Here is a 27,596-nt window from a genome sequence, read left to right on the forward strand (position 1 = left end):
GAAACTTGGCAGCACAGTTACCTTAGTATCAAGGATGTGCTTATTTGCTATTCCTGTGAAAATCCACCCAAATTTGACCAAACTACAAGACTCTAAAAACTGTAGTTTGCATGTGCTCAGAAGTATGCTAGTTTAGCAACTAAATTCTCTGAAGATTTACTCTGCACTGAGCATGCTCCATTTTCCTTACAGTTCCTAAGTGCTGACAGGGGTCAGTTACTAGGAATACTGAGAGTAGGAGTACTGTCTCTCCTGTGTTCTGAATGCTCCTGTTGCTAGCACCCAAGCAGCAAGGAGAGGGAAGATGTATGAATGTATTGATGTATGTATGAAGTATGTAAATATGAAGAAAGAAGTCTGGAATGACTAAATATCAGGAATAAAAATCCCTGGCCTAGTTAGGCTCTGGCATCAATTCTGCAGTTTCTAAGAAGTTAACTTCTTCTGATAACAGTCTCTCATGAAAAAAATCTCTTAAGATGTGAGGAAGCTGGTTTTGAACTAGAGGGTGTGCTCCTCCCATCATCAGATAAACTCAATAACTCTCTCGTCTTAAGAAACATTTCCAAATCTGGCAAAAATGAGGACAGATGGTCCCTAAATGGAAGAATAAGGGTAAGGCTACCAAAGTCCTCTGGTAAATCTTCATACTAGCATTTTAGCCAGCATTACAAAAATCTGATGGCCCTGAGACCAATCAAAAAGATCGTTTATGCCTCCAATAGCCCTTATCTTTTCCAGCTCACTAGCCCTATATCCTTCGTAAGACTGGAATCCACCTAAGGAGGAAAAGCAACTGATGGAATTGGCCCTTCTGATACACCCTTTTCTTCCCTTCAAATAGCAGGCCTATCACCTTTGCCTGCATCTTTATTGACAGACCAGAATTTCATAGTTGTGTGCCTACAAGCAGCATTGATTACAACCAAAAGGAAGTGAGTAGACAAAATCCTAATATTTACAAAAAGCAGTAACCTGCACAACTATGGACTACGCAACACGCTGTAGCAGTGACCAAGTTTCAACAGAGTAAGATAAGAAAAATCTAACTAAATTTAATACAACAACTACACAGGGAGAGAGTTATATTACATGACAGAACAGATTAGTGTAGAGAAACTGAGGGATGACTTGTGGGTAGGAGATTTTATACACTGTTTTAAAACAATGGGTTTGAGGGACATACATCCTCCCCCCAGCAATGTTTCACTGTGGCAGATAAAAAAACTCCTACAGTGGGGATCAGCAGGGGGAATGTCATGAAGGAGAGAGAAATTCCAGTTGCTTCAAAGGGGTCATAACTCCAAAAAAAGGCCTCTGATAATTCAGCTTCTTCCAATGATCCTGCAAGAAGAGTTTCAGTGTCACTCTTTGGACTGCCACACAGAGAGAGGCAAAAACAAAACAGGCCTCAAGAAGAGTACAGCTCAGCCCAAGACCATCAGATATAAAAAGCTACTGAACTTTTTTTGGGCAACAAATTAAAAGAGTTTGGTTTAAACTATCAAGATGTGATAACACGCAATATAACATAGGAACTGACATACCATATCAGACAATGGTTCAGCTAGTGCAGTGTGCTGTCTCTGAGAGAACTAGATGTTTCAGAGGAAGTTGCAAGAAACCTCATGGCAAACACTTATGGAATTGCCTCCCAAAAAGGGAATGTTATTCTTAGGGTTTATCCACAGGAAGACTTAGTGGCACTAGCCTGCCATGCAATAACTGGCTCTGTAGATTCTGCTACTGCATATTAGAAGTCCAATAGTACACTTTGAGCTACGCACTACAGAACTTTTAGTGCATGGTAGCAGGGTCACAAGGCCAGTTAGTGCATAGCAGGCCAGTGTGCTGTAGATTTACACTCCAGCTTGCCACTCACTAAATTTCCATGTGGATAATCCCTTAACTTCTGTCAGACAGAGACTGGCCCATTCCCTGAAGAATTAAAATTTATATCAATTCTATTTTTTAAATTCCTTATCTAATTTAACTGTGGATGTTACAACTGTGCCGGTCTTATTAGCAACATAAATCTATTTGACGCCTCCTAAACTCTTAGTTGCAATGACATCTCCTGGCAATAAACTCTACAGGTTAATCATGTGTTGTAAAGAATTACTTCCTTTTATCAGTTTTAAATTTGTTGCCTTATGATTACACTGAATATCTTTTTGTTCTCGCATAATGAAAAAGAGTAAACAGAGCATATGATTTACCTTTTCTATCACATTATTTTGTATCATTTCCGCTATTGTTTATTAAGTCCCCGTTTAGTAATCTCCTCTTTAAATGAAACTAAATGCAGTCCCAGTCTTTTCATGTTCTTAAATTTTTATTTTATTTTTATGTAACATTTACATTGCTGTAGTCCCTAGAGACCAACCGGATCAGGTCCTCATTATGGCAGACCTTTACAAACATATGGAATGTGATGGTCCCTCCCTCAGAAAGCTTTACATGGAAATCTTTTCCTGACTCTGTGCATTATTTGTATCGGTACTCCCCAGGATTTATGCTATATTCTTTTAGAGACAGGGCGACCAGAACCGAGCACAGCATATATAAAGGCATTGTTACATTTCAGCTTAATGAGCAATTATGAAAAATTTAGATATTTACATACTCTTCTAAAAGCCTTGCTCTTATTAGATAATCCATTATAGGAGGAACATCAGCAGAATACACATATAGCTATTAATCTGTACTGCCATACATAGATATTACTTCTATATTACTAATCTCTGCCATTCTGGTAAACCTCTCTCGCATTATTAGTCTTGAAACCAAGCTGCAGTCTTGCAGCTGCAAAATAATTTCAAATGGAGTCCATAACTCAGCTTTGAGTGTTGTTCTAGGCATCATTCTGAGTTTTTAAAGTAAAGTCTCTATTTTTCATAGTCCAGGTTAACATTTAATACCTCTTCCATTTCTCTAAACCTACCAAATCCACTTTTTTTCTTTTTTTTGCAAATAGAACATTTGTTGTATCAATAACCTAAGGGGACCTGAACACATGTCTTCAAGCACCTAAAGCAATATAAGCTGAATAGCCTAATTTTCCTTCTAAAATACAGAGACAAAGTCATTTAAAATTGTTAGGCATTTCCGTGGCATTTTTAAGAACTCTATCGATCACAGTTGCCATAGATGAAACTTTTATCAAGAGGCGGAAAGGAGAACAGAGATCAATAGTAGAAGGGGTTTGAGCCAGAGAGTCAAGAAAACAAATGGGTTCCACCACTTATGCTTTTAAAAACATTCATCTTGGTGGGAGACTCTCCCTCTTTGCCACCGCACCCAATATCTGCTGGATTCTTTGGTCCAATGGGTCTGATTTTGGCTTCTTGGCAACAGCGTCTTGGGTTATGTGGCCCAGTGTCTGCTAGGTATGAATCTGTCCCTCAATCCCCACTCCAAGGCCAGATGGAATGATCGTAATGCGTTGCCTCCCGTGAATGAACACTTCAGCAGCTGACTATAAATACAAAAGTCAGGCTAAGCTGAATCTGACTACACATTTGTGGAAGGGGAGGAGTCAGACATCAGCATAGACATTATGTGGCTACATCACAGGGCCTTGAGTAACCATGTGTGTGGCTGGAAATCTAAGCATGACCACAAATATGTGAGGATTCCATACATTGAATTAGTATCAGAATGTGGCCCCAAGAAAAGGTGCTCACAGAATAAGTACAAATAAGTATAAATAAGTACAGAGTACCTTACTCTGTCTAAGGTACTATTGCCCTGCCCGAAGCTTTACTGAATCAAAACCATGAAAAAATGCTTAGACTGCTATATACTTATTAATTTCACTGATTCTTGACAGTAATTGTGAACTGAACACTAATATAAAGATATGATGGAAATAAAAAATAAAATCTTTCTAGCTAGTTAACTCTAGAGGCTTCCATACAGCTACTCATAAGACACAAATTCTAACAATTGACAGGCTCCAGAAAATAACTGGAACAATTTTATACCCATACAAAAGAAAGTTTTTGAACATCACATACCGATTTCTTTCTAATGTTCTCCAGATCTTTGAGTTCGTTCTCGATTTTTGTGATTAATTCCCTGAGTTCATCAAGATTAGTGCAAATAAGCTAAAAACAAACAAACAAACAAACAAAAAAAGACTTGGTAATGCATCATTTAAAAACACACACTGAAGTTAAAAAAAAAACTCATCTAAAAACACATTTTAATGCTTAAGTTTACCACTTGATCTTTTCTTTACTTCTGCAATTAATATATAACAAATAAGGAAAAAATCCCCATAACTTTTAGAGAAAAATCTTATTAGACAGACATCAGTCTTCAAGCTTACATAAACATGGAGCAGCTGAAATTTTGATACTGCTGGCTGTGTCTCCATATGTTCTTACATAATTTACACTTCCCCGCTTGTAAATGCCTGCGTCAGAGTCCAGGTACTTTCTAAAAGACAAACTTGCAGTGCAGAATGACACAGACCAGGAAACTTGCCCTAGTTTTAACTGTGCCTCTGAATACCTTTACGCATGCTCCGAACGATTCCATAGCACTGAGCTGCAATTGAGCTAGTAAGGTCATTACACCTTATTTTTGTTTGTTTATACAAAGTACCAGTAAATAAGTGTAACTATCATTTAAAATAGAAAGTCAACAAAAGACAATGGGCCAAATTCAGCCTTGGTATAAGGAAGTACAATTTCACTGATTTTAATTGAGTTGCACATGTTTACACCATACACCCATGAAAGGTAATCCAAAAAACACAGCTGTTTTCACAAAGTAACATGATTTGAACAAAAATAAAGCACGCAATATAACGTAACCCAATATAATGTATACATTCCTGTTACTAATTTCTTCAACAGATGGCTTGTTTTCTTAATATTTCCTTTCAGACTCTGGCTGTTAATTTCCTGATTAACTGAGCTTGTCTACATTAAAGAGGCTGTGCCGCTGCAATGGCGCTGCTGAAGTGGCTCTGTAGATACCACCGACACCAATGGGAGGGATTCTCCCACTGGCATAGGGAACCCGCCTCCCCAAGAGGCAGTAGCTTGCGCTGTCTACATGGGGATTTAGGTAGGTTTAACTATGCTGCTAATTAGTGTGGATTATTCACACCCTAATGTAGTTAAACCAACCTAATTTTCTAGTGTAGACCAGGCCTATGAGCACAAACATAATGTGAGCAACTAGCAGAAGAATTCTGGTTTACTAACGTTTATGTCAACAATAGGCTTTTAATCTAGAAACCATAAAACTATAATTTTTTTACTCATATAATTGAATTTTAAGAATTCTAGGTCTTGGTGGAGGGGGTGTGTGGGTAAGATATCAGCTGACAACAACTTTTTTCCAGAGGCTATAACCCTGCACGGTTGGTCACTGGATTTAAAATATCAAAATAAGTGATACCAAAAAACATTCAAGTCTGTCTTCAAAATGTTCACTAATGATTACAAACATAATTAAATCTTTTAACAACAGAACACAAAATAAAAAATGACAGAATACAATTACTAATATTTATGGCAAATCATCAAATTATTCTAATGCACTCTGATTTCAGTTGTTTTAACCCAGGAAATTTTACAATGGGAACAAGTTAAAATAAAATTTATGTACACTGATTTGACAATTTTAGGCTCCAAGTGTCCCTATGCCTACCTTCTCCAATACAATTTTTTGTTGTTGTTTCTGATACTTCCCTTCTCCAATTCTATTTTTTTAAAATAGCCTTGTTAATAAAATACAGCATAGACTCTTTTGTCAAGATACCGAGGTTTAAAAGACAGCTAATGCATACAGGCAATAATTACTTTCCATAACATTTTACTGAAAAAAGAGAATTTTTATACACACTTCAGTGGGTCTTTTTAAGAAAAAAAAATGGGGGTGGGGGGGTGAGAAAACCTGTATTTGTGCTGGAAATGGCCCACCTTGATTATCATGCACATTTTAGGGAGAGTGGTCCCTTTGGATGAGCTATTACCAGCAGGAGAGTGAGTTTGTGTGTGTGGTTTTTGGAGGGGGGTGGGGGGGTGAGAAAACCTGGATTTGTGCTGGAAATGGCCCACCTTGATTATCATACACATTTTAAAGAGAGTGGTCACTTTGGATGGGCTATTACCAGCAGGAGAGTGAGTTTGGGGGGGGGGGGGGGGCAGAGAGTGAGAAAACCTGGATTTGTGCTGGAAATGGCCCAACTTGATGATCACTTTAGATAAGCTATTACCAGCAGGAGTGGGGTGGGAGGAGGTATTGTTTCATGGTCTCTGTGTATATAATGTCTTCTGCAGTTTCCACAGTATGCATCCGATGAAGTGAGCTGTAGCTCACGAAAGCTCATGCTCAAATAAATTGGTTAGTCTCTAAGGTGCCACAAGTACTCCTTTTCTTTTTAAGAAAGTGGAGTAACTCTAACTTTATTAAACAAAGTAGAAATGAAAGAATAAGTGAGCAAATGATCAAGCTATCTTAGGCTTTTTCAAAGTATTCCTTTTTTACTGCAAAAACAAAAAGTATACGTTTGCACAATCTGCTCTTCAGATAGCTAGCAGCACGAACTATTCTTAAGTTGCCCAACTCTTCCCATTACAAAAATATTTTCAGTTGCTTATAACTTGGCCAAAACTTGAACCATTTGGGCTGAAGTTTCCAATGCCAGGTTTCTGCCTCAGGCTGATGATTTTTTTTTAAGTTTCAGCAAAAAGGGTCCAACCACTTCCACAAATGAAAATAGGGAAAATACATTGTTTGGCCCATGCTGAACAAATTAACACAACTGTTTTGTATAAAACTCTAGCACCTCCATGGTTGGGAGCAACAGCCTGAAATTTGGCAAGGAGATTACTTGGAGGAAGATGGACTGTGAGGGAGAAGGGATAACTGGAACTCAGATCAAGAAGTTAGAACTGGGTGGGCATGGAGACTGGAAAAGTTACCCACAGTTGGAGACTGGGATTAGCTAGATGAGGACACTGGGATGAGGAGCTGTGGAGTTGAGAAAACAGACTGGAATATGATGACTGGATGAGGGGAACGGGGCAGAAAAGGTCAGGCTTAGGGAGAACAGGAGCAGAAGGGTCTGTGACTACTAGAGAGCACTCCCCTTTAGAACCTGGAATGGAACCCAAGATTTCTGAGTCTCACCATTACTCAGCTGTCTGAAAATATCTGTGGAACCCATTGGCAAAGTGTGCACCTAATTCCCATCTAGTGCTAGTCCACGTAGAGGATGACAACCTACTACAGCTACTACTACCACCACCAGTTACTATACTAGCTCAAGTAGTGAAGATCTGTGCTGTGGATCCAGGGGTGAAAGTAACTTAAAGGACTTACCGGTACTTCTGGGTTGGCTCTGGGCCCCCGGAAGGTGCGGGGCCTTGGGCAGAAGGCGTGGGGCTGGGGCCAGATTCCCCCAGCCAGCTCTTCAACAACTGCTAGACCCATGCCACCTGGGGCTCCAGCGGTGATTTAAAGGGCCTGGGGCTCCGGCCGCTGCCAGGAGCCCCGGGCTCTTTTAAATTGCTGGGCCCCAGGGCAGCTGCCCCTTCCCCTCCCATCAGAGGCCCTGCCAGTATGGTGCTTAAAGTGTCGTGGCAGCACTTTAATGAAGGCCGTGTACCGGCCCATACCGGGAGCCACTTACTTACTGGTACGGCGTACCAGCCCGTACTGGCTTACTTTCACCTCTGTGTGGATCTAAAGAGAAGGTTACTCACCTTGCAGAACTGAGGTTCTTCGAGATGTGTGTCCCTGTGGGTGTTCCACTCCAGGTGACAGTGCATCCTGGCGCCGTTGATTGGAGATCTTCGGTAGCAGTGCCTGGTCAGGATGCACGTGCTCAGCTGCTGTCTCACGGCATTGTTAGAGTCTGCCTGAGCACGCACATCCCGCACCCCCCTCAGTTCCTTCTTTACCGTAGAGATATCAGAATAGTACTCCAAAGTAGAGAGGAGGAGGGTGGGCAGTGGAACACGCACAGGGACACACATCTCAAAGAACCTCAGTTACTGCAAGGTGAGTAACCTTCTCTTCTTCTTCTTTGAGTGCTGTCCCTGTGGATGCTCCACTCCAGGTGAATGTGAAGCAGTTGGTTGGTGGGACTTTGGAGTTGCAGCAGTGACAACTGTAGACAGTACTATGTGGCCTACTATGGTGTCTGCCGTGGTATCCTGTGTGATAGCATAATGTTTGGCAAATCTGTGGTCAGATGTCCATGTGGCCAGATGTCAGTAATAGGTACGTTATGGAGGAAGGCAAAGGATGTTGACATCGCCCGAGTAGAATGAGTTCTGATGCCCTCAGGTGGTTGGGCATTCTGAGTTCGGTAACAGGATCTGATGCAGTCAGAGATCCACTTGGAAGGTCGTTGCTTAGAGATGGCCACCCCTTCGATCTGTCGGTAGTGGAGACAAATAGCTGAGGTGATTTACAAAATATTTTAGTCCTGTCTAGATAAAAGGCGATTGCCCGTCTGACGTCGAGGGTATGTAGTGCCACTTCTTCTGGAGCCTTATCAGGTTTGGGATAGAATGCAGGTAATTATATTGGTTGATTAAGGTGGAAGGTAAACACCACCTTCGGGAGAAATTTAGGGTGGGATTGCAAGGCAACCTTATCTTTAGAGAAGGTTGTGTAGGGAGGGTAGGCCAGCAGGCACTTATTTCCCCTACTCTTCTCGATGACGTTATGGCAACTAGGAAAGCTATCTTCATAGATATCGAAGACCACGAAGGGCTCGAAGACCAGCTAAGGGCTCAAAGACCATAAAGAACTAGGCTGAGATTCCAGGTGGCTGCCGGTGGCTGAATCTCAGGGTAGAGGTTTTGCAGGCCCGTGAGAAAGCGTTTTATTGTGGGGTGGGCAAAAAGTGAATATCCGTCCAGTAAGTCACGGAAGGTGGTAAGGACCGTGAGGTGTACTCTCATGGAGCTGAGCAAGAGCCGGTTATGTTTTAGTTTCAAAAGGTAGTCTAGGATGTTAGGGAGGGTCATGGCATGGAACGTCAAGCGTTTATGGGAGCACCAGACAGAGAAGCATTTCCACTTTTACAGGTAAGTCTTACAAGTGGAGTGTGCAGGAGGACATATCGGACCTGCTCAGAACAGGCTAGTTCATGGGTTTCGAACCATGAAGGAACCACGTCATCAGATGAAGTTTCTGGAGCTGCGGATGAAGAAGTTGGCCCTTGTTCTGAGACGGCAGATCTGGTCTGTTGGGGAGAGTCCTTGGAGGACGGATGGACATGCATAGCAGGTAAGGGTACCACATCTGTCTGGGCCAAGCCAGGACAATAAGTATGACCTGGGCCTTGTTGTTTCTGATCTTGCAGAGAACCATGTGTATCAGAGATCAGTGGAAAAGTGTACACAAGTGAGTTGTTCCACAGGATGAGGAATGTGTCCCCTAGCGATGCAGTACCAAGTCCCACTCTGGAGCAAAGTAGGTGACATTTGCGATTCTGGATTGTGGCAAAGAGGTCTATCGACTGGGTGCCACAGCGGGAGAAGAGCTGTCGTAGTATCATGGGATGTAATTCCCATTCATGTTTCTCAGAGAAGTGTCTGCTGAGTGTGTTGGCGGTAGTGTTGTGACAGCCGGGTCGGTATGAGGCAGTATTTTCTATGTGGTGTTGTATGCACCAATACCTAACTGGATGGCCTCCATACATAGGGAGCGCGATCGTGCTCCCCCCTGTCTGTTGATGTAAAACATACATGCTATATTGTCCATTAGGACCCGGATGGATTTGTTCTTTACAAGGGGGAGGAAGTGAAGACAAGCATGTGTGACTGCTCTGAGCTCTAGGAGATGTATGTGCAGACGCATCTCTGACAGGGACCAGCGGCCCTGTGTCCCCCCAGGTGCGCTCCCCAACCGATCAGGGAAGTGTCCGTGGTGAGCATGAGTGTCAGGGAGCGTTGCTGGAAGGGAACGCCCATGCATAGGTTGTCTGATTTTGTCCACCATTGTAGGGAGGCTAATACGTTCGCTGGAAGAGTTAGCATCATGCAGAAGGTGTGTCTGCTGGGTTTGTAGTTGGAGTTTAGCTAACCCTGAAGATATCTCATGTGCAGCCTGGCATACTTGACCACGAAGGTGGTGGCTGCCATGTGGCCAAGAAGCTGTAGGCAAATACTTGCTTGTATCCTGGGGTGAACGGAAAGCATGCGTATGAGATGTGTAATAGCTAGGAATCTGTTGTGTGGGAGCGAGGCTCTGGTTTGAATTGACTCCAGGTGAGTTCCGATGAATTTGATCCGCTGTGTGGGTGTCAGGGTGGATTTCTGAAAGTTTATTTGTAGATACAAACTGTAGAAGAGGGAGATGGCGAAATGGGTAGCTTGTAATGTCCCATATGAGCTGCCTTTGATGAGGCAGTAGTCTAGGTAGGAGGAAAGTATAATCCCGTGCCTGCGGAGGTGGGCCACAACTATGGCTAGGGTCTTGGAGAATACCCTCGGTGCTGTGGAGAGTCCCAGTGGGAATACCCTGTAGTGGAAATGGTTGTGTCCGAGTGTGAATCGCAGGAAGCATCTGTGTGCTGGATGAATGGATATGTGAAAATAGGTGTCCTGTAGGTTGAGGGCTGTGAACCAGTCCCCTTGTTCCAGCGTGGGTATTATTGTGCCCAGTGTGACCATCTTGAATTTCTGGACACGTACACATTTCTTCAGTCGGCATAGGTCTAGTATAGGTCTCCATCCCCCGCCCTTCTTTTGGGTCAGAAAGTAGTGGGAGTAGAACCCTTTTCCTCAATGTTGTGTTGGCATAGGTTCCATTGCACCTATCTGTAGAAGATGAGCCACTTCTACGCGAAGTAGGTGCTCGCGAGAGGGGTCCCTGAAGAGGGACGGGGTAGGGGGAAGGGTGGGCGGGTAGCATAGAAAAGGGATGGAGTAACCTGACTGAACTATTTCCAGGACCCAACGGTCCTGTGTGACCTGCTGCCAGGCATGGAGGAAAACCTGGAGGTGGTGGCCAAATGGGCAAATAAGCGGTGGAGTCAAGGGGTGGTCGCTCAAACCCTCAACCAACACTTCAAAATTGCTGTTTGTTTCCCGATGGGTGGGAGGTAGCGGGTTGAGCCTGGTTTTGTCTGCACCTAGGAGGTTTAGCATGATTCCTGGCTATATCATATGGTCTGGGCTGGGGCCGGTGATATTGTTGTGTGTGTGGCCTCTGATAAGGTTGATACCGTTGTCTCCTGGGGATGGACGAATATATGCCCAGTGTACACAGGGTTGCTCTAGAGTCTTTCATAGTGTGAAGGACTTTGTCTGCCTTTTGGAAAAAAGCTTATCTTTATCAAAAGGTAGGTCCTCCATTTTGGTCTGCAGGTCTTTGGGGATACCGGATGCAGACAGCCAGGAAGATCTGCACATAACCACTGCAGTTGCGGTAGTGCGGGCTGCTGTGTCTGCCATGTCCACAGATGCTTCTAGGGCCATCCTGGACACCAACTGGCCCATGACAAGAACTGACTTAAAGTCTGCTCTTCTGTCCTCAGGGATACAGGAGGTAAAATCAAAGAGCTTATTGTAATTGTCAAAGTCGTAGCTTGCAAATAGCGCAGAATAGTTTGTGATTCTGAATTGCGAAGTGGAGGAGGTATAAACCTTGCAGCTCAAGAGGTCAAGGAGTTTGAGGTCCTTGTCTTGCAGGGTGGGTCAGCTGTTTTGTGGCTGTTTTGTCCTGTGTGTCGCTGTATCCACTACAAGAGAATTCGGTTGTGGATGAGAAAATACGAAGTCTTTAGCAGGAACATAGTATTTACGTTCAGTCTTTTTGCAAGTTGGTGGGATAGAGGCTGGGGTCTGCCAGAAGGTACCAGCTGGTTCTAGGAGTGCTTCATTTACGGGGAGCGTGATCTTTGAGGGCACAGAGGAGACCAGGAGGAGGTCTCCTCCTCTTTTTGAGGAGTCCATGTTGTGACTCCTGGACCTACATTCAGGGATGTCCTGGCTGAGTGCCACCCTTCTGAAAAGTTCCTGGAATTTCTTAAAGTTGTCCACATTTTGTGGAGGCAGAGGCATGAGGGCTCCGTCTGGAGCTGATGGAGAGTTAGGAGTTGGTGAATCAGGGTATGGTTCATAGCTCACCTCTTTGGGGGGGGCGGCTTCAGGCAATTTAGATGAAGATGGAGCTGGAGATAGAGGCACAGAATAAGTTCATGGTCTGGTGGAAGAGTCACGAGGATGAGTGGCAGGAAGAGCCGGCCAAGGGTACCACTGAGGCCAAGGCATAGGATAAGAGAAGTGAGGTCCTGCCCACGGGGAGACGAAGTAGGGAAACTGAGGCTGGTGCTTGTGAGCCATGTCCTGAGGTATAAATGGTTCTGGCGGAGGAGGAGAGGCAGGCTGGGAGAACTCTGCCCGCTGCTGCATATCGGGCTCGCTGTCAGTGAAGGTAGCCAGGTCAGGTGGGGAGAGCAGCTGGTCAAACAGTGAGCACTGGTGTCAAGGAGTGGAGAGTCAGGCTTAGGGTCCACTGAGATGTGGTCCTGATTTAAGAATTACTGCTGCTCCCTGGGCTGTGATCCAGCTGAGCGAGATATGTGATCAGAAGCACGTATTGACTTCCGCTTTGCTTTTGTGGGTACCGCGGGCTACAAATGGTGGGCTGTTTGTAGGCACCCTGCAGGTCTGCTCCTGCTGCTGGAATGATAGGCAGGCTCGGTGCCAACGTTCTTGTTGGCACCAGGGCAGAATGCACTGTCGGCACCAGATCTATTTTTGGTGCCAAGGAGACTGGTGCCGAGGAGACCTTCCTGCTACGGGAAATCGGGTCCCTGCCTCTGTGTTCCGTGGGAGCTGTGGCTGAGGTGCTGGGATAGTTGGAGGCGCCTGCCTTCGGGGCTGTCAGCACTGCGGGTAAGGATCTCGCAGGAGACTCTTTACCCTTTTGAAAGTCTCTGCAAGGAGACAGTTGGGCTTCCTGCCTCTTCGCCTGAGAGGGTGAAGCCATGCTCCCAACTGGTTCCGACCTGGCCAGGAAGCATGAGGGAGAGCGTTTGCTATTGCCTGTCTCCATAGGCGGCTGTAGGGATTTCTCCATCAGGAGCATTTTGAGCCACAGGTCTCTGCCACGACGAGGCCCTGGTTTTCAGGCTGGTATAATGGACACACTTGGCAGGGACATGTGTCTCGCCGAGGCACTTCACACAGCGTGAGTGTCCGGCAGACCATGGCATAGGCTCCTGACAGGAGTCACATTTTTTTAATACCTGAAGACCCTGGCATTATTGCACTAGGAATGCTCGGGCAGAGTGTCTCAATTGGAGACAAACTTGAGGAAAAGAATAAAGTTTTTTGTTTTTTTTTAAACTAGTTAACTATTCTAAAGGAAGGGAAATAACTGGGATGTTTCTAACTAACTATTTCTATGTCTTTGTACTTATTTCCTTTAGTGACCAGGGAAGAGGATCAGAACTGCCCCGAGTCCCGTCTTCAGCCGAGGACGGTTGAGAAGGAACTGGGGGGTTGTGGGACGTGCACGCTCAGGCAGACTAATGATGCCGCAAGACAGCAGCTGAGCACGTGCATCCCAACCAGGCACTGCTACCAAAGATCTCCGATCAACGCCTCCAGGATGCACCGTCACCTGGAGTGGAGCACCTACAGGGACAGCACTCGAAGGAGAAGTTTCCAACCCTGCTGATGAACCATGCGGGTATCAATATGGTTCCGCATGATTAATTCTATTTTTTCAGTTTTCTTTTTAAAAACCTAGGAAATTACACACAAAAAAACATGTTTAAGGAACACTGAGGTTCCAAATTCAACCATTCAAAAGTTAAGAAATGCCATCATTAAGATTGTCCATGCAGCCTCCTTGTGCATATGCACCATGATACAGTTTTTAATTCCCTGATCATGTACTATCTCTTTCACAGGATTCCTGCATCATTCAATGTACAGGATGTACTGTGTTCTCAGGATGAATCAGAGTTATGTAGTGAAGGAGGCTGTAATACCCCTATCTCATTTGTTGCAGAAGTTGAAAGATGTGCAGTGAATGAGGCAAGGAATTGCAGGAAGAGAAAAGATGGTCTCGTGATTAAGGCATGAATGTTACCCTAGAGAACTGGATTCTATCCATGCCTCTGCTGCAGAGTTCTTATGTGATGCTAGTCAAGTCACTTCATCCAAACTTTTCACAGATGTTCACTAACTGTGTGTTCTTGGATGCCCAAACTGAGACCCTGGGGATTGATATACAGAAATACTGAGCATTTATAGCTGTACGTGAAGTCAATGGGAGATGTGCTTTGAATATATAAAAGGCTGTATAAAGCGAAATAGTCTGAAAAATCAGATCTTAGAGGTGTCAAGTTGGGCACCCAAAGTGGATACTTTTGATTTTAATCTCTAGGTATCTCAGTAAAATTGGGATTATACCATCCCCTCATCTCACAGGTGTACTGAGAAGGTAAATTAGTTAATGCTTGTGAAGCACTCAGATACTATACTAATAAATGCCTTTAAAAGTCCATGAAAATATCAGTAATTCTGTATTCACAACAGGATTTGAAGAATGTGCAGTAAATAAAGCATGAGGCTACACACTGAATGAGGATACAACAAAATATTGAAAAGCAGCTCAGTCAGTGAACACCATCAATTCTGTGCACTGAATGAAAACAGGATTCTATGGAGGGAAAAAGTATGTGATGATGTAATTATAGACTGTATCATGATGTATAAGCGCAAGGAGGAAGAATTAAGGTTGCACAGGCTACTTTAATTTTGAAATTTCCTACATTTTGGGTACTTGACTGCATAAACAGCATAAACATCACCGCAGCATTCTCTTTAAAAAAACCTCAGGTGGAAGGGCTAGTAGGCTTAATTCAGTGTTTCATTTTTTGTGATAACATTGCATTCTAAGTTGTTGCAAAGTTTTTGCCACTCAGCTTAAGGGAAAATGCCACTAATGAAACCAGAATACCTATCTTTAGATTCCTGTTGTCACATCCTCATAGGTAATTGCTGGTTCTTTTTCAAGAGAGGCATGTAAAACAACACACTTTCTACTACTAAATATTTTGAACAAGAAAAAGAATGTGGGAAAAAAGCTGTGCCCTTTATGGTTTTTGCAGGTGGCGACTGAAGATAAAATTTGGGTCTTTCAGGCACCTGGTCTGCAAATATTTATGTATGTGCTGAAACTTTAAGCGGTTGTGAATAGGTCCACTGAAGTCTATGCACACTGAAGTTAAGCATGTACATAAAAAAGAATCAAGGATTTGGGTTGATTAACATATATGGGCCTGATTTTCAGAACTGTTGACCAATTACTGTGGCACTCTGTACCTCAAAGAAGCACCCTGGAACCCACATATTCATGCCATGTAAGGTTTCATATGAAAGGTCATGATCTGCTGAAACCCATTTTTCTGCCAAAATATGTATATCATTAGTGTATATGAAGATATGAGATTTTTCTGCATGGTTGTTACTGAAATATGCTGTAAGTTTGCTCGTGACATACAGAGGAGGTGACTGTAACATTATATAATTAAAATATGACCATGTAGATCAGGGGTGGGCAAACTTTTTGGCCTGAGGACCACATCGGGTTTCGGAAATTGTATGGAGGGCCAGTTAGGGGAGGCTGTGCCTCCCCAAACAGCCAGGTGTGGCCCAGCCCCCGCTCTCTCACCCTGCTTCTCAACCCTGGACGCCCGCCCCCCCCCGAGACTCCTGCCCCATCCAAGCCCCCCTGTTTCCTGACAGCTTCCCCGGGACCCCTGCCCCATCCACCGCTCCACCCCCACACTCCCTGTCCCCTGACTGCCCCCGGAACCTTTGCCCCTGACTGCCCCCCACCACCGCATCCAACCCCCATCTCCTTCCTGACTGCCCCCATTCAACCCCCTGGTCCCCACACTCTGACAGCTCTGATCCCAGCCACACCCCCGCCCCCTGACCACCACCTTGAACTCCCCTGTCCTCTATCCAATCTCCCCTGCTCCCTGCCCCGTTACCGCGCTGCCTGGAGCACCGGTGGCTGGCGACACGGCTACACCAGGACAGGCAGCCACACCACGCACCACAGAGCACTGGGTCAGGCCAGGCTCTGCAGCTGCGCTGCCCCAGGAGCTCGCAGAACATTGAGCTGGCAGCGCAGTGAGGTGAGGCTGCAAGGGAGGGGGAACAGCGGGGGGAGGGTCCGGGGGCTAGCCTCCCCGGCCGGGAGCTCAAGAGCCGGACAGGAGGTGGGATGTGGCCCGCGGGCCGTAGTTTGCCCACCTCTGATGTAAATCATTGTTGCTACCACTGTTATATAATTGCAACACATCTTATACAAAGTGTGTCAAGTAAGGTGTTTATGGAAAGGTTCTGATTTGTTGATTATGATTATACTATTTGTATGCATGTATCATTTTGTATTTGAAATTATGAGTATTGGCTGTATACCTATATTTCAGATACGTTTGCTCCTGTGGTAACACTCACAAGGTATTTATCCTGCATGTCTTGAAGGGACTATACAAGTTAAATGGCTCATCAAGGAACACTTAACTCACAAGAGACCATGGAAGAAGCCCATCCACACCTGATGGACTTCTAACTAGAGTACCAGTAATGGCTTCTGCTATGACTGAGCAACAACATGCATGGATATGTGACTTGCCCTTGTGACTCCAAACACCATCTTGTTACCTGTAATGTTCCACAGTGAGAACAATGGGTTTCCCTTCAATTGCCAAAAGCTATAAAAGGCCCTGGAAATATCTCCATTTTGCATCTTTCCGGCTCAATCCTCTGAACTATGAACTTATGCTAATGGGAGCATTCTAACCAAAGGACTGAGGACCTTCCAATGATTTGGAAGCAACCAGAGACTTAACAAGCCAGCAGTTTATTCCATCACTGCTACAAGACTGATCCAAGGACTTGGCAATTATAGTGTGTATTTGATTTATTTAACCAATTTTAACTCTCACCTCTCTTTCTTGCTTTCTTATAAATAAATCTTTAGATTTTAGATACTAAAGGATTGGCAACAGCGTGATTGTTGGGTATGATCTGAGTTACATATTGACCTGGGTATGTGGCTGGTCCTTTGGGATCAGAAGAACCCTTTTGTTTGATTAAATGGGTTTTAAATAATGATTCATCTTTAAGTCTAGGGTCTGGGTGTTGAATCCAAGACTGGAATGCTTAAAGAGACTGCTTTTTTGACTTATTGTTAGCCAGTGTGGTGACCCAGAAATTTACTTTTGTTGCTGGTTTGTTATATCTTATGGGAGAATAACCAGCAGTTTTGGGGGGGGTGTCTGCCCTATTTCTCAGCAGTTTGTCCTGAATTTGGTATTTTCAGTTGTGACCCACGGAGGCACGGTGACAATGACCTCCGCCCAGCTAGGGTTGCCAGGCATCTGGTTTCCGACCGGAAGGCCCAGTCGAAAAGGAACCCTGGTGGCTCCAGTTAGCACTGCTGACTGGGCTGCTAAAAGTCTGGTTAGTGGCGCGGCGGGGCTAAGGCAGGCTCTCTGGCTCCACGCAGCTCCCGGAAGTAGCTGGCATATCTGGCTCCTAGGTGCAGGGGCGGTCGTGGGGGCTCCATACACTGCCCCCGCCCTGAGCTCTGGCTCTACAGCTGTGGGGGCAGCACCTGTGGGCGCAGGCAGCATGAAGAGCCCCCTGGCTCCTCTGCCTAGGAACCAGAGCCTGGGACATACCGGCCACTTCCAGGAGCTGTGCAGAGCTGGTCCTATGTTCTTAAAATAAAAAATATTTTATACAAAAAATTGTGTAATGGAAGGTGAACATATTTTATTTACATGAGAAAACAATGTCTCCTTCCTGTTTAAGCAATTTAACTATTGTAATTTCTCTGAAACAAAATTATTCAAGCACAATTTTTACTAGAGTAATTATGAATTTAGGACTCTTGCTCTAAAAGTTGTTGAAAAAAATGGGACATGCAATATCTAACTTTGAATCTCATGATTTATGGCATGTCAAATTTGCTTTATCAGATCTTAATATTCAGAATTCATAAAAGCTTGACTTCTATTTATATGCACTATTATGAGAAAACAGCTGAATGCATTCCCCTGACTACTCTGCTCTTGAAGCTTTTAATTTTTTTTTTTTTAAATCAGCCCTGAGCTCAAATCTTATAAAACAAGTACTGTAACAATCCAGAGCAAATCTTTTCAGGCAAATTAAAAACTTCGTTTATTTCAAACTAATGATAAGAAGATTTGTCACTTACACTGTTAAGAAAAATTGAGTTGGCAAATCATTACAGATGAGGATTTATGGTCGCTGACTTGAAAGTGTCTTTATGTTCTGTTCTTCAATCTTTTAAATTATACTTACATGTCTGGCAGTAAATTTTATGAAATCTGTGATTTCATACTCACTTTGGTATTAAAACTATGAACAGAGAGCAGTGAAACTGGGAAACATTTTCTCATGTTGTTCCTCCTCATGGTATTCCCTCCAACTTGATGTTAGAATTATGCTTGAAATATTTACCAATATGTATTTGTAATGTATAGTTTGGGTACTTGTTTGTATTTTGGGCAGGTTGTGGCTTTTACAAGGTATGAATAATAATTTGCTCAGCCACTGAGATTCTTTTTAAAGCATCTCCCCAATAAATCTATCCTGATGAAATAAAGTTCAATAAATAATACTGTAATTCCTATGTCCACATTATGGTTTTGTACAGCTTGAAGTGTTTCTATATTGCCAGATATGTCTCACGTATACAAAGCAACTTCTGAAAAAAATTCTGAACTTTATGTATTTATTTTACAATAGGTCTATGTGCAAGGATAACAATACTCTTATGATTATCAAAGTGCCTCACTTTGCATATTTCATACCCTAAAAACAGGTTTGCAGAGCCTCACTTAATTAAAAAAGACTACCACTATATTAATGAAATGCTATAAATATTTCTTAAGTACATATTTAGAGCAAAGGGCACCAGGAGAGCATTATAAAGGCACACTTTACCCTGCCATATCCAAAAACTTTAGCAGTATTTCCACTATACCTCCTTTCATATGTACATATTCTTGGACAGGACTCCTCTTTTTCAGCCCTGCCTGCATACTGATATTAAAAAAAGATTTCCTAGTAAGGTTGTACTGCCAGTATTGACAGGTCATAACTTAGTTAAAATAGTTTTAAAACTCATTGGGCTCCACATTATCTGGAAGACATTTTAGATAACTTATGTCTTGTCTACACTGGAATCAAAACTTGACTAGCTGAAACAGTTTTTAAAAAACAATAGCGCAGGCAGGGCCTTATTAATATTTAATTGTGAATTAATATACATGTGGATAATGTGCCAAGAAAACATAATTTTTGTGGCATACTTGACATACTCCCCCCCGGACTTTTATCAGTACCCTTTCCTCCTCCATAATCTAACACTTCTACAGATGCTAGTTGCAATTCTAGTACCTAATACTAGGAGCATAACAAAAATGTTTAGATATACGTAGTGATCTAGCATCCAGGGTTAGTTACTAGGCATTACCATTTAGAAATTCTATCTGTGACACCTTCTGGGACACTGCATCTTCACAGAAGAAATGGTTCTATTTGTGGGTTTTCCAGAATGATTATAACTTACGTAAGGCCTTAGTGCTAAGAATACTATTGATGCCTTTCTTTAGGTAAGAGATATAAAAGAGTAAAAAGACAGTCTTGTAGTTACAGGAGCACTCCAATCCAAGTGAACATGCATACATAATCATGATTTATAATAGAAATGCTGAAAGACTTTAGCTGTAGTAGCACAAGAAAACAACACTATTATAGTCAGCATTCTCTTTGAGCTCTCCAGTCTAAAGTTCATGTACAGATAAGAGTTAAAACTTAAAAAAAAAAAAAAGATTTCACAAGTCTGGCTTTTTTCAGACTCAGAGTAAATCAAGCAAGGTCTCCCTTATACAAGGATATGCAGTGTCACACAACATGTAAAAATGCAACTAATTATACCCAGGGAAACTACAGGTTTGTTAATATGTACACAGTATTACCTGTTACATGAATCACTATTAGTTTTTCAAAGCATGTTCTGTATTTTTTCCTTGACAATCTTACTTAAGTATCTCTCGGCAACGCTATGTAAGGCTGTACATAATTAATTATATATGAAAACATTTACTGCTACAAAAAGCAGCACACATATTTGAGAATTCTATCAGATTAATTCTTTGGATCTGCTTGTCTGTGGTGGGAAGAAAATAAGAGAGTCACTCCTCATTAATTGCAAGCATAACTTCTAGAGTCACAGCAAATTGCAGTAGGAGATACATGCTCTAAAGACATTTAGATTTCAAGTATATAGAACAAAAATTGAGACATTTACCTGAAATTCTGGCACCGTAGGCTTTGTGACCCCTTTCCTCTTCTTTGTAATTGCTTTTTTAGATATGGATTTTTTTCCTTGTAAGATTAAAAGAGAAAAGCTTCATAATGCTGTTTATTGCACTTCATTAAATAAAACCAAATTACATACAACCTTGAAAGTTAAATTATAACTAACAGATGGCTGATGGTGAGTCATGTAAACATAATGAATCAGAACCAGACTCAGCAAAAGCAAACATTAAACTAGAAGTACTTGTGTGCGGGGCAGCCTTATTTCAACAATGAACGCGACCACTATAAACGCCAACACACACCAAATGAAAATTAAGGTATTACTGCAAGAACATTAGTAAACTATGAAAGAAACATTCACACTACCATTGTGAAGGGGGCAGGGGGAATCCATAATTTAAACCAGAAACATAAATCAAAAACAAAACAAAAAAAAACTTACCTACAAAAACTCTTCTCTGATGTTAGTATCCCACATTGATCCACACACTATGCCTGGGGCCCTGGCGTGCGATATTAAGTGTGCTCTCAGAGCAAAAGCAATTTCTAGAAATCACCTCATGTATACACTGGAGTTACCATACCAGAAGAGACCACTGCTTAGTCTAGTCTAGCAACCTGTACCTGGCAGCAGCCAAAACCTAATCTTGCTTTAGAATAAGGCAAACACATTCCCCACAATGCATTTCCTGCCCAGCTGCACAATGTAATGATATGGAAGAAAAATTCCTATTCAACTTTAAAGGCAATCAGTTTACCCTTGAAATATCAGGGATAATATTCCTTGTAACCTCTCAATCTAACAAAATAGCTAGAAATGTTACATGTGGGCAAGATACTCAGGGATAAATTTCTTTATTTCTACAATCACACACAACTGTACATATTTAACATCTCTGACCTCTTCATCTGCACTCTAACCATTAACCCATCTCTGCCAAGACTACTATTACTATTCCAAACCTCAGAGTAATTTCAAAAAGCTGCAAATGAACAAAAATAACCAAATAATTTAAAAACAACCTACCACATAAAGTTCCCTTTTCCCCCCAAATTCTTCTCATTGACTTGCCTGGGGTAAGTATTTCGGCTTTTATTGTGAGGTGATTAAAATTTCATTACCCATATTTTGGTCCATATTTTTCCAAATTTGGTTTGATAAATTTTAATTACTATTTTAGTGTGCAATATGCTTTGTAGTACAAATACAAAGATATGGCTCCAGTTACGATGTACCCAGAACAGCATAGAAAATAATAGTGAAAATATTATTTATATATATATATCAATGATAAATTGTCACCTGGAATACTCTGTTAGGGAATATTCTGTTCTCATCACATTATTTCAAAAAAGATATAGCAGAAACAGAAGTGGTCTAGAGATGGGAGACAAAAATAATTGTGGACGTAGAAAGACTTCCATCTGAGAAGCAGCTGAAAACTGCTGGGATATTATAATTTAAAAAGAACATGAATAAAAGAGGACATGACAGACGAACACAGAATAATTAATAGTATAAACAAAGACTAAGCACTCCTACTTGCTATAGCAACATATGAACAAGGGGACATTCAATTAAACTGAAAGGTGACAAATTACACAACTATTAAAAGGAAATCCTTTTTTTCAAAACACATAAAGAATACGTGGAATTCATTGTCACAATGTCTCATTGTGGCCAACTGCTTAATAGGATTCAAAAACAGATTACACATTTATATGGATAATGAGAACATCCACAGTTACATAAAAAATATATATATTTTAATATGAGGGATTTATAAACCTTGTGGAATCACAGAAACGAAACACTAGAGGTACCTCAAGAGGTCATCTAATCCAGTCCCCTGCACTTAGGCAGGACTAAGTATTATCTAGACCATCCCTGTTAGTTAACTTCTTCTTAAAAACCTCCAATGACAGCCATTCCACAAACTCCCTAGGTAATTTGTTCCAGTGTTTAACTACCCTTACAGCTAAGAAGTTGTTCCTAATGTCTAACATAAATCTCCCTTGATAAAATTTAAACACATTACTTCTTGTCCTGTCCTCAATGGATAAGGAAAACAATTTATTATCTTCCTGACAACCTTTTATGTAACTGAAGGCTGTTATCATGTCCCCGTCAGTCTTTTCTTCTCCAGACTAAACAAATCCAATTTATAAATCTTTCCTCATCGGTCATGTTTTCTAGATCTTTAATTAATTTTGTTGCATTCCTGTGGACTTTCTCCAATTTGTCCACATCTTTCCCAAAGTGTGGTGCCCAAAACTGAACACACTACTCCAGTTGAGGCCTTATCAGTGCTGAGTAGAGTGGAAGAATTATTTCTTGTGTCTTGCTTACAAGACTCCTGTTAATACATCCCAGAATGATGTTTGCTTTTTTTGCAACATTATTACATTGTTAACTCAGATTTAGTTTGTGATCCACTATAACCCCCAGATCCTCCTCTGTAGTACTTGTTTCTAGGTAATCATTTCCCATTTTGTATTTGTGCAACTGATTATTCCTTCTTAAGCAGAGTACTCTTCATTTGTCCTTACTGAATTTTATCCTATTTATTTATTTATGTCCAGATCATTTGAATTCTAATCCTATCCCCCAAAGTGCTTGCAACCTCTCCAAGCTTGTATTGTCCACAGACTTCCATAGCGTATTCTCTATGCCATTATCCCTATTTATGAAGATATCTAGAACTGGACCGAGGACAAATCCCTGTGGGACCCTATGATGGGTCCCCCCCCAGGGTGCCACCTGGAACTGGTGTACCACTGAGCCCCCTGACCCACCAGCCTGGGCTCCCTCTCACAAGGTACTGCTGTGACAAGCTGCCAAGTCCTCCAGCCTGCACTTTCACCAGCATACATACAGGTAGGGACACACCCAGCTGCAGCTGGGGCTCTCTGACCAGCCCCTGCATAGGAAGGCCACAGCTGAGGCAACTCCCAGCTCCCAGGCACTCTTGAGTATAAACCCATAATTATACCGTCTTGTGTTGCACGGGGAACTGTACAGCTTAAACTCATAAAGTTTGCCCCCTCCCTCAGTGCGGAGAGGAATATGCAACAGCATTTGCCTCGTGAGCTAAGATTCCCATATACTTCACTCCAACTCACTGGTTAGATAAAGCAAAAACAAGTTTATTAACTACAAAAGATATAAGTGATTATAAGGTATAGCAAACAGATAAAGAGATTACATAGCAAATAAAAAATGCAAGCTAATCTTAATATACTAAATAGATTGGATACAAATTAGCAGATTCTCGCCCTAAGAGATGATACAAGCAGGCTGCAGATTCTTTAGGGGGCAAGCTGCACTTGCTTTACAGCTTGGAATCCCCAGGTGTTTCATTCACAGGCTACAAATCCCTTTAGCTTCAGCCCAGCACTTCCCCAAGTTCAGTTGTTTCTCAGGGGTTTCCAGGAGTCTTCTTCTGTGGGGAGTGAAGAACCCCAGATGATATCACTCCTTGCCTTATATAGCTTTTGCATATGGCAGGAACCCTTTGTTTCAAAGCTTGGTTCCCAGACCAGTCTGGGGAAAAATACTAACATCCCAAGATGGAGTCCAGCATCATGTGGTCTGATCACATGTCCTTGTAGATTCATAGCAGCCATTATTCACAGGCTGTTTGGAGTGTTCTCAGGAAGGCTTATGTGGGAGATAAGCTTCTTAATGGCCCATTGCCATGAACAGGCCCTTCCCCACCCACTATCTACACCAGTGGTTCCCAAACTTGTTCCACAGCTTGTGCAGGGAAAGCCCCTGCCGGGCTGGTTTGTTTACCTGCTGCGTCCACAGGTTCAGCCAATCACAGCTCCCACTGGCCGCGGTTCACTGCTCCAGGCCAAAGGGGGATGCTGAAAGCGGCGGCCAGTATGTCCCTCGGCTCGCGCCACTTCCAGCAGCTCCCATTGACCTGGAGCAGCAAACCACAGCCAGTGGAAGCCGCGATCGGCCAAACAGGGGCTTTCCAAACAGCGGCAGGTAAACAAACCGGCCCGGCCCAGCAGGGGCTTTCCCTGCACAAGCAGTGGAACAAGTTTGGGAACCATGGATCTAGCCTGAAAGCATCTTGTGTACTGGATATTACCCGGGTTTAACGACATTTGAAATACAGATACATAGTCAATATGCATAACTTTTCCAATGACACTTCACATGACTTCTCTTGCATAAAATCAGGGTGGATAAAAATAAATGATCTTTTATATTTAAATCGGATTTTTTTTGATAAAATGCTTTTTGAGGAAAAAACCTATCTAAAGAGAGTTTTAATTAAGATACATTATAGCTCAAAGATATTTCATCATGGAATAGGGATTATAAATTCTAATTCTATAGTATGAGACAATATATTCATGAAATGTTTAAGAAAAGTTTTGTAAATGAGTTCCAATAGTTCATGGATTAATTTTACAGCGTTCCAGGGGCTTCTGTATAGATTATTTAGGTTAATCTTTCTATCTACCCAATGGGACTCAGTGCTCAGTCTAGAAGATACCATCAGAGATGCTTAGTTTTGCAGTTCTCAAACTGTAGATTTGTGTCTCCAGAGATAACATGCTTGTTAACAGCAAAAATGTTTTAAATAAATAAATAAATAAATAATATGGAGAGGTGACAAATAACAGACCTCAACCCTACTGTCCCTCTGCAAATTTGTGTACACACAGTCAATCCCTTACCTCTCTCTAAAAGTGTAAAGTTTCAAAAAGTTCAATCAATAGAAGATTGTTGGGGGTGGAATACATGTGGACAAGGAGAAGAAGTCTGAAGATAAATGTGAGAAGCGAAGGACAGGTAGCAGAAATAAAAGTGAAACTGTTTGAGCAGCATATTCCAGAAATCTTGAGGTCTTTCTGAGTGTAGCCTTCATTGATTTGAGATCTACTTACTATACCTTCTCTCACTAGAAGGGAAAACCTATAATGGCAATAGGCTGTAAAGAGACCCAGTTTGGGAATATTTTAATGAAGTTCCTCTACCTGTGGGTAAGACAGGCATGCATGCAAAATGCAAACAGTGCAACAAAGAAATGCAAGGCCTGGTTGCCCAAACGAAACAATATCATGAGAAGTGTTCCTTCTCAGGAGGAAGCTGCGTTGAAGATGATTCATAGATACTAAGGTCAGAAGGGACCATTATGATCATCTAGTTCAACCTCCTGCACAACGCAGGCACAGAATCTCACCCACCCACTCCTGCAAAAAACCTCTCACCTATGTCTGAGCTACTGAAGTCCTCAAATCGTGGTTTAAAGGCTTCAAGGAGCAGAGAATCCTCCAGCAAGTGACCCGTGCCCCATGCTACAGAGGAAGGCGAAAAATCTGCCCTGGAGGAAAATTCCTTCCTGACCCCAAATATGGCAATCAGCTAAACCCTGAGCATATGGGCAAGATTCACCGGCCAGATACCCAGGAAAGAATTTTCTGTAGTAACTCAGATCCCACTCCATCTAATATCCCATCACAGGCCATTGGGCTATTTACCATGAATATTTAAAGATCAATTAATTGCCAAAATCATGTTATCCCATCAGACCATCTCCTCCATAAACTTATCGAGTTTAACCTTAAAGCCAGATAGGTCTTTTGCCCCCACTGCTTCCCTTGGAAGGCTATTCCAAAACTTCACTCCTCTGATGGTTAGAAACCTTCGTCTAATTTCTAGTCTAAATTTCCTGGTGGCCAGTTTATATCCATTTGTTCTTGTGTCCACACTGGTACTGAGTTTAAATAATTCCTCTCCCTCTCAGGTATTTATCCCTCTGACATATTTATAGAGAGCAATCATATCTCCCGTCAACCTTCTTTTAGTTAGGCTAAACAAGCCAAGTCCTTGAGTCTCCTTTCATAAGACAAGTTTTCCATTGCTCGGATCATCCTAGTAGCCCTTCTCTGTACCTGTTCTAGTTTGAATTCATCCTTCTTAACCATGGGAGACCAGAACTGCACACAGTATTCCAGATGAGGTCTCACCAGTGCCTTGTATAATGGTACTAAAACCTCCTTATCTCTACTGGAAGATGATGAAAGGAACGTGTCTGAACATGCAGGATCTTCAGGTTGGTAAACTTTTTTATTTCATACTTCTTTATTAAGGACTGCCTGTATTCCTTCTGGACCATTCTTGAATTCTCATGTTTGAGCAAAAAATATAGTTGGTACTATCTTTTTAGATGCAGTTGTGATAAAAAATGAAGAGAAGATCTTCCTTTTACGATTTCACCTTTAAAGTAGTATTGAGTGTCAGTGAATGCAATGAGTAATACTAAATGAGCAGTATGGTAACAATAATTAAATAACTGCATTGACTTATTTTGTTTAGGAGAATCCACCCTCAATATACAGGATTCTAAAGACTATCCACCTTCAAGATCACCATCATTTTCTATAGTTTCAGAGTTATCTGCCAATGATAGTGTTTCAGTCACATCATGTATGTCATATAGCCACAGTATATCACCTGTAGCAAAAAGAAAAAAAAAATCATCATCCAAAAACAACCATAGATAAGTTTGCTATAAGAACCAGCAGATTACAAAATGAGGTAATTGATGAAAAAATTGCCTGGTTTGTTTATGCAACAATCTCTCCTTTTCGAATGATTGAGAACCCACACTTCATTAATTTGGTTCAGTCATTAAGACCAGGATACAGTTCACCCAACAGAGCAGATGTCGCAGGCAAATTGCTGGATAAAGTGCATGAAAGAGAAATTGAGCAGTGTGCAAAAGGTCTAGAGGGTAAAATTGTTAACCCGAGTCTTGATGGGGGTAGCAATGTCCACAATGATCCTGTTGTATGTGCTTGTGTGACAACAGAAGAAGGGAATGTCTTCCTTACAGAAACAATTGATACATCAGGAAATGCACAAACAGCAGAATACTTACAAGTAGTAGCAGTAAAAGCCATAACAAACTGTGAAAAAATATTCAAATGTCTAGTATGCAGCTTGGTCACAGACAATGCTGCAAATGTATTCAAGACGAGAAGCAATTTAGAAGAAAGTGAAGAGTCACAAGCTAACATACAGTTGCAGTGCTCATTTGATGCACCTCCTAACCAAAGACTTCAGTGTTCCAGAAATAAAGGCTAACGTTGCTGAAATTTCAAAATACTTCCATAACAACCACTTATTATGGTTATTCCATAACAACCACTTCAGCTGCTCTGAAAAAAGTGGGAGAAACCAAGCTAACACTCCCACAA

The 27,596-nt window shown here is 42.1% G+C and overlaps 1 protein-coding gene across 4 annotated transcripts in view; it reads right to left on the bottom strand.

Moving 5' to 3' along the window:
- BRD10 (bromodomain containing 10) overlaps positions 1-27,596 on the bottom strand; it is a 106,948-nt gene that overhangs the window by 25,414 nt on the left and 53,938 nt on the right. For all 4 annotated transcript variants that reach the window (XM_077817644.1, XM_077817645.1, XM_077817643.1 and 1 more), the window contains 2 exons: positions 20,359-20,435; positions 4,020-4,109 (listed from right to left, as the gene is read on the bottom strand). In XM_077817644.1, the coding sequence (XP_077673770.1) occupies positions 4,020-4,109; positions 20,359-20,435 (167 nt within the window). The remainder of the gene's footprint in view (positions 1-4,019; positions 4,110-20,358; positions 20,436-27,596) is intronic.

Source organism: Eretmochelys imbricata, chromosome 5 (genome assembly GCF_965152235.1).
Source record: "Eretmochelys imbricata isolate rEreImb1 chromosome 5, rEreImb1.hap1, whole genome shotgun sequence".
NCBI classification, from domain to species: domain Eukaryota; kingdom Metazoa; phylum Chordata; order Testudines; family Cheloniidae; genus Eretmochelys; species Eretmochelys imbricata.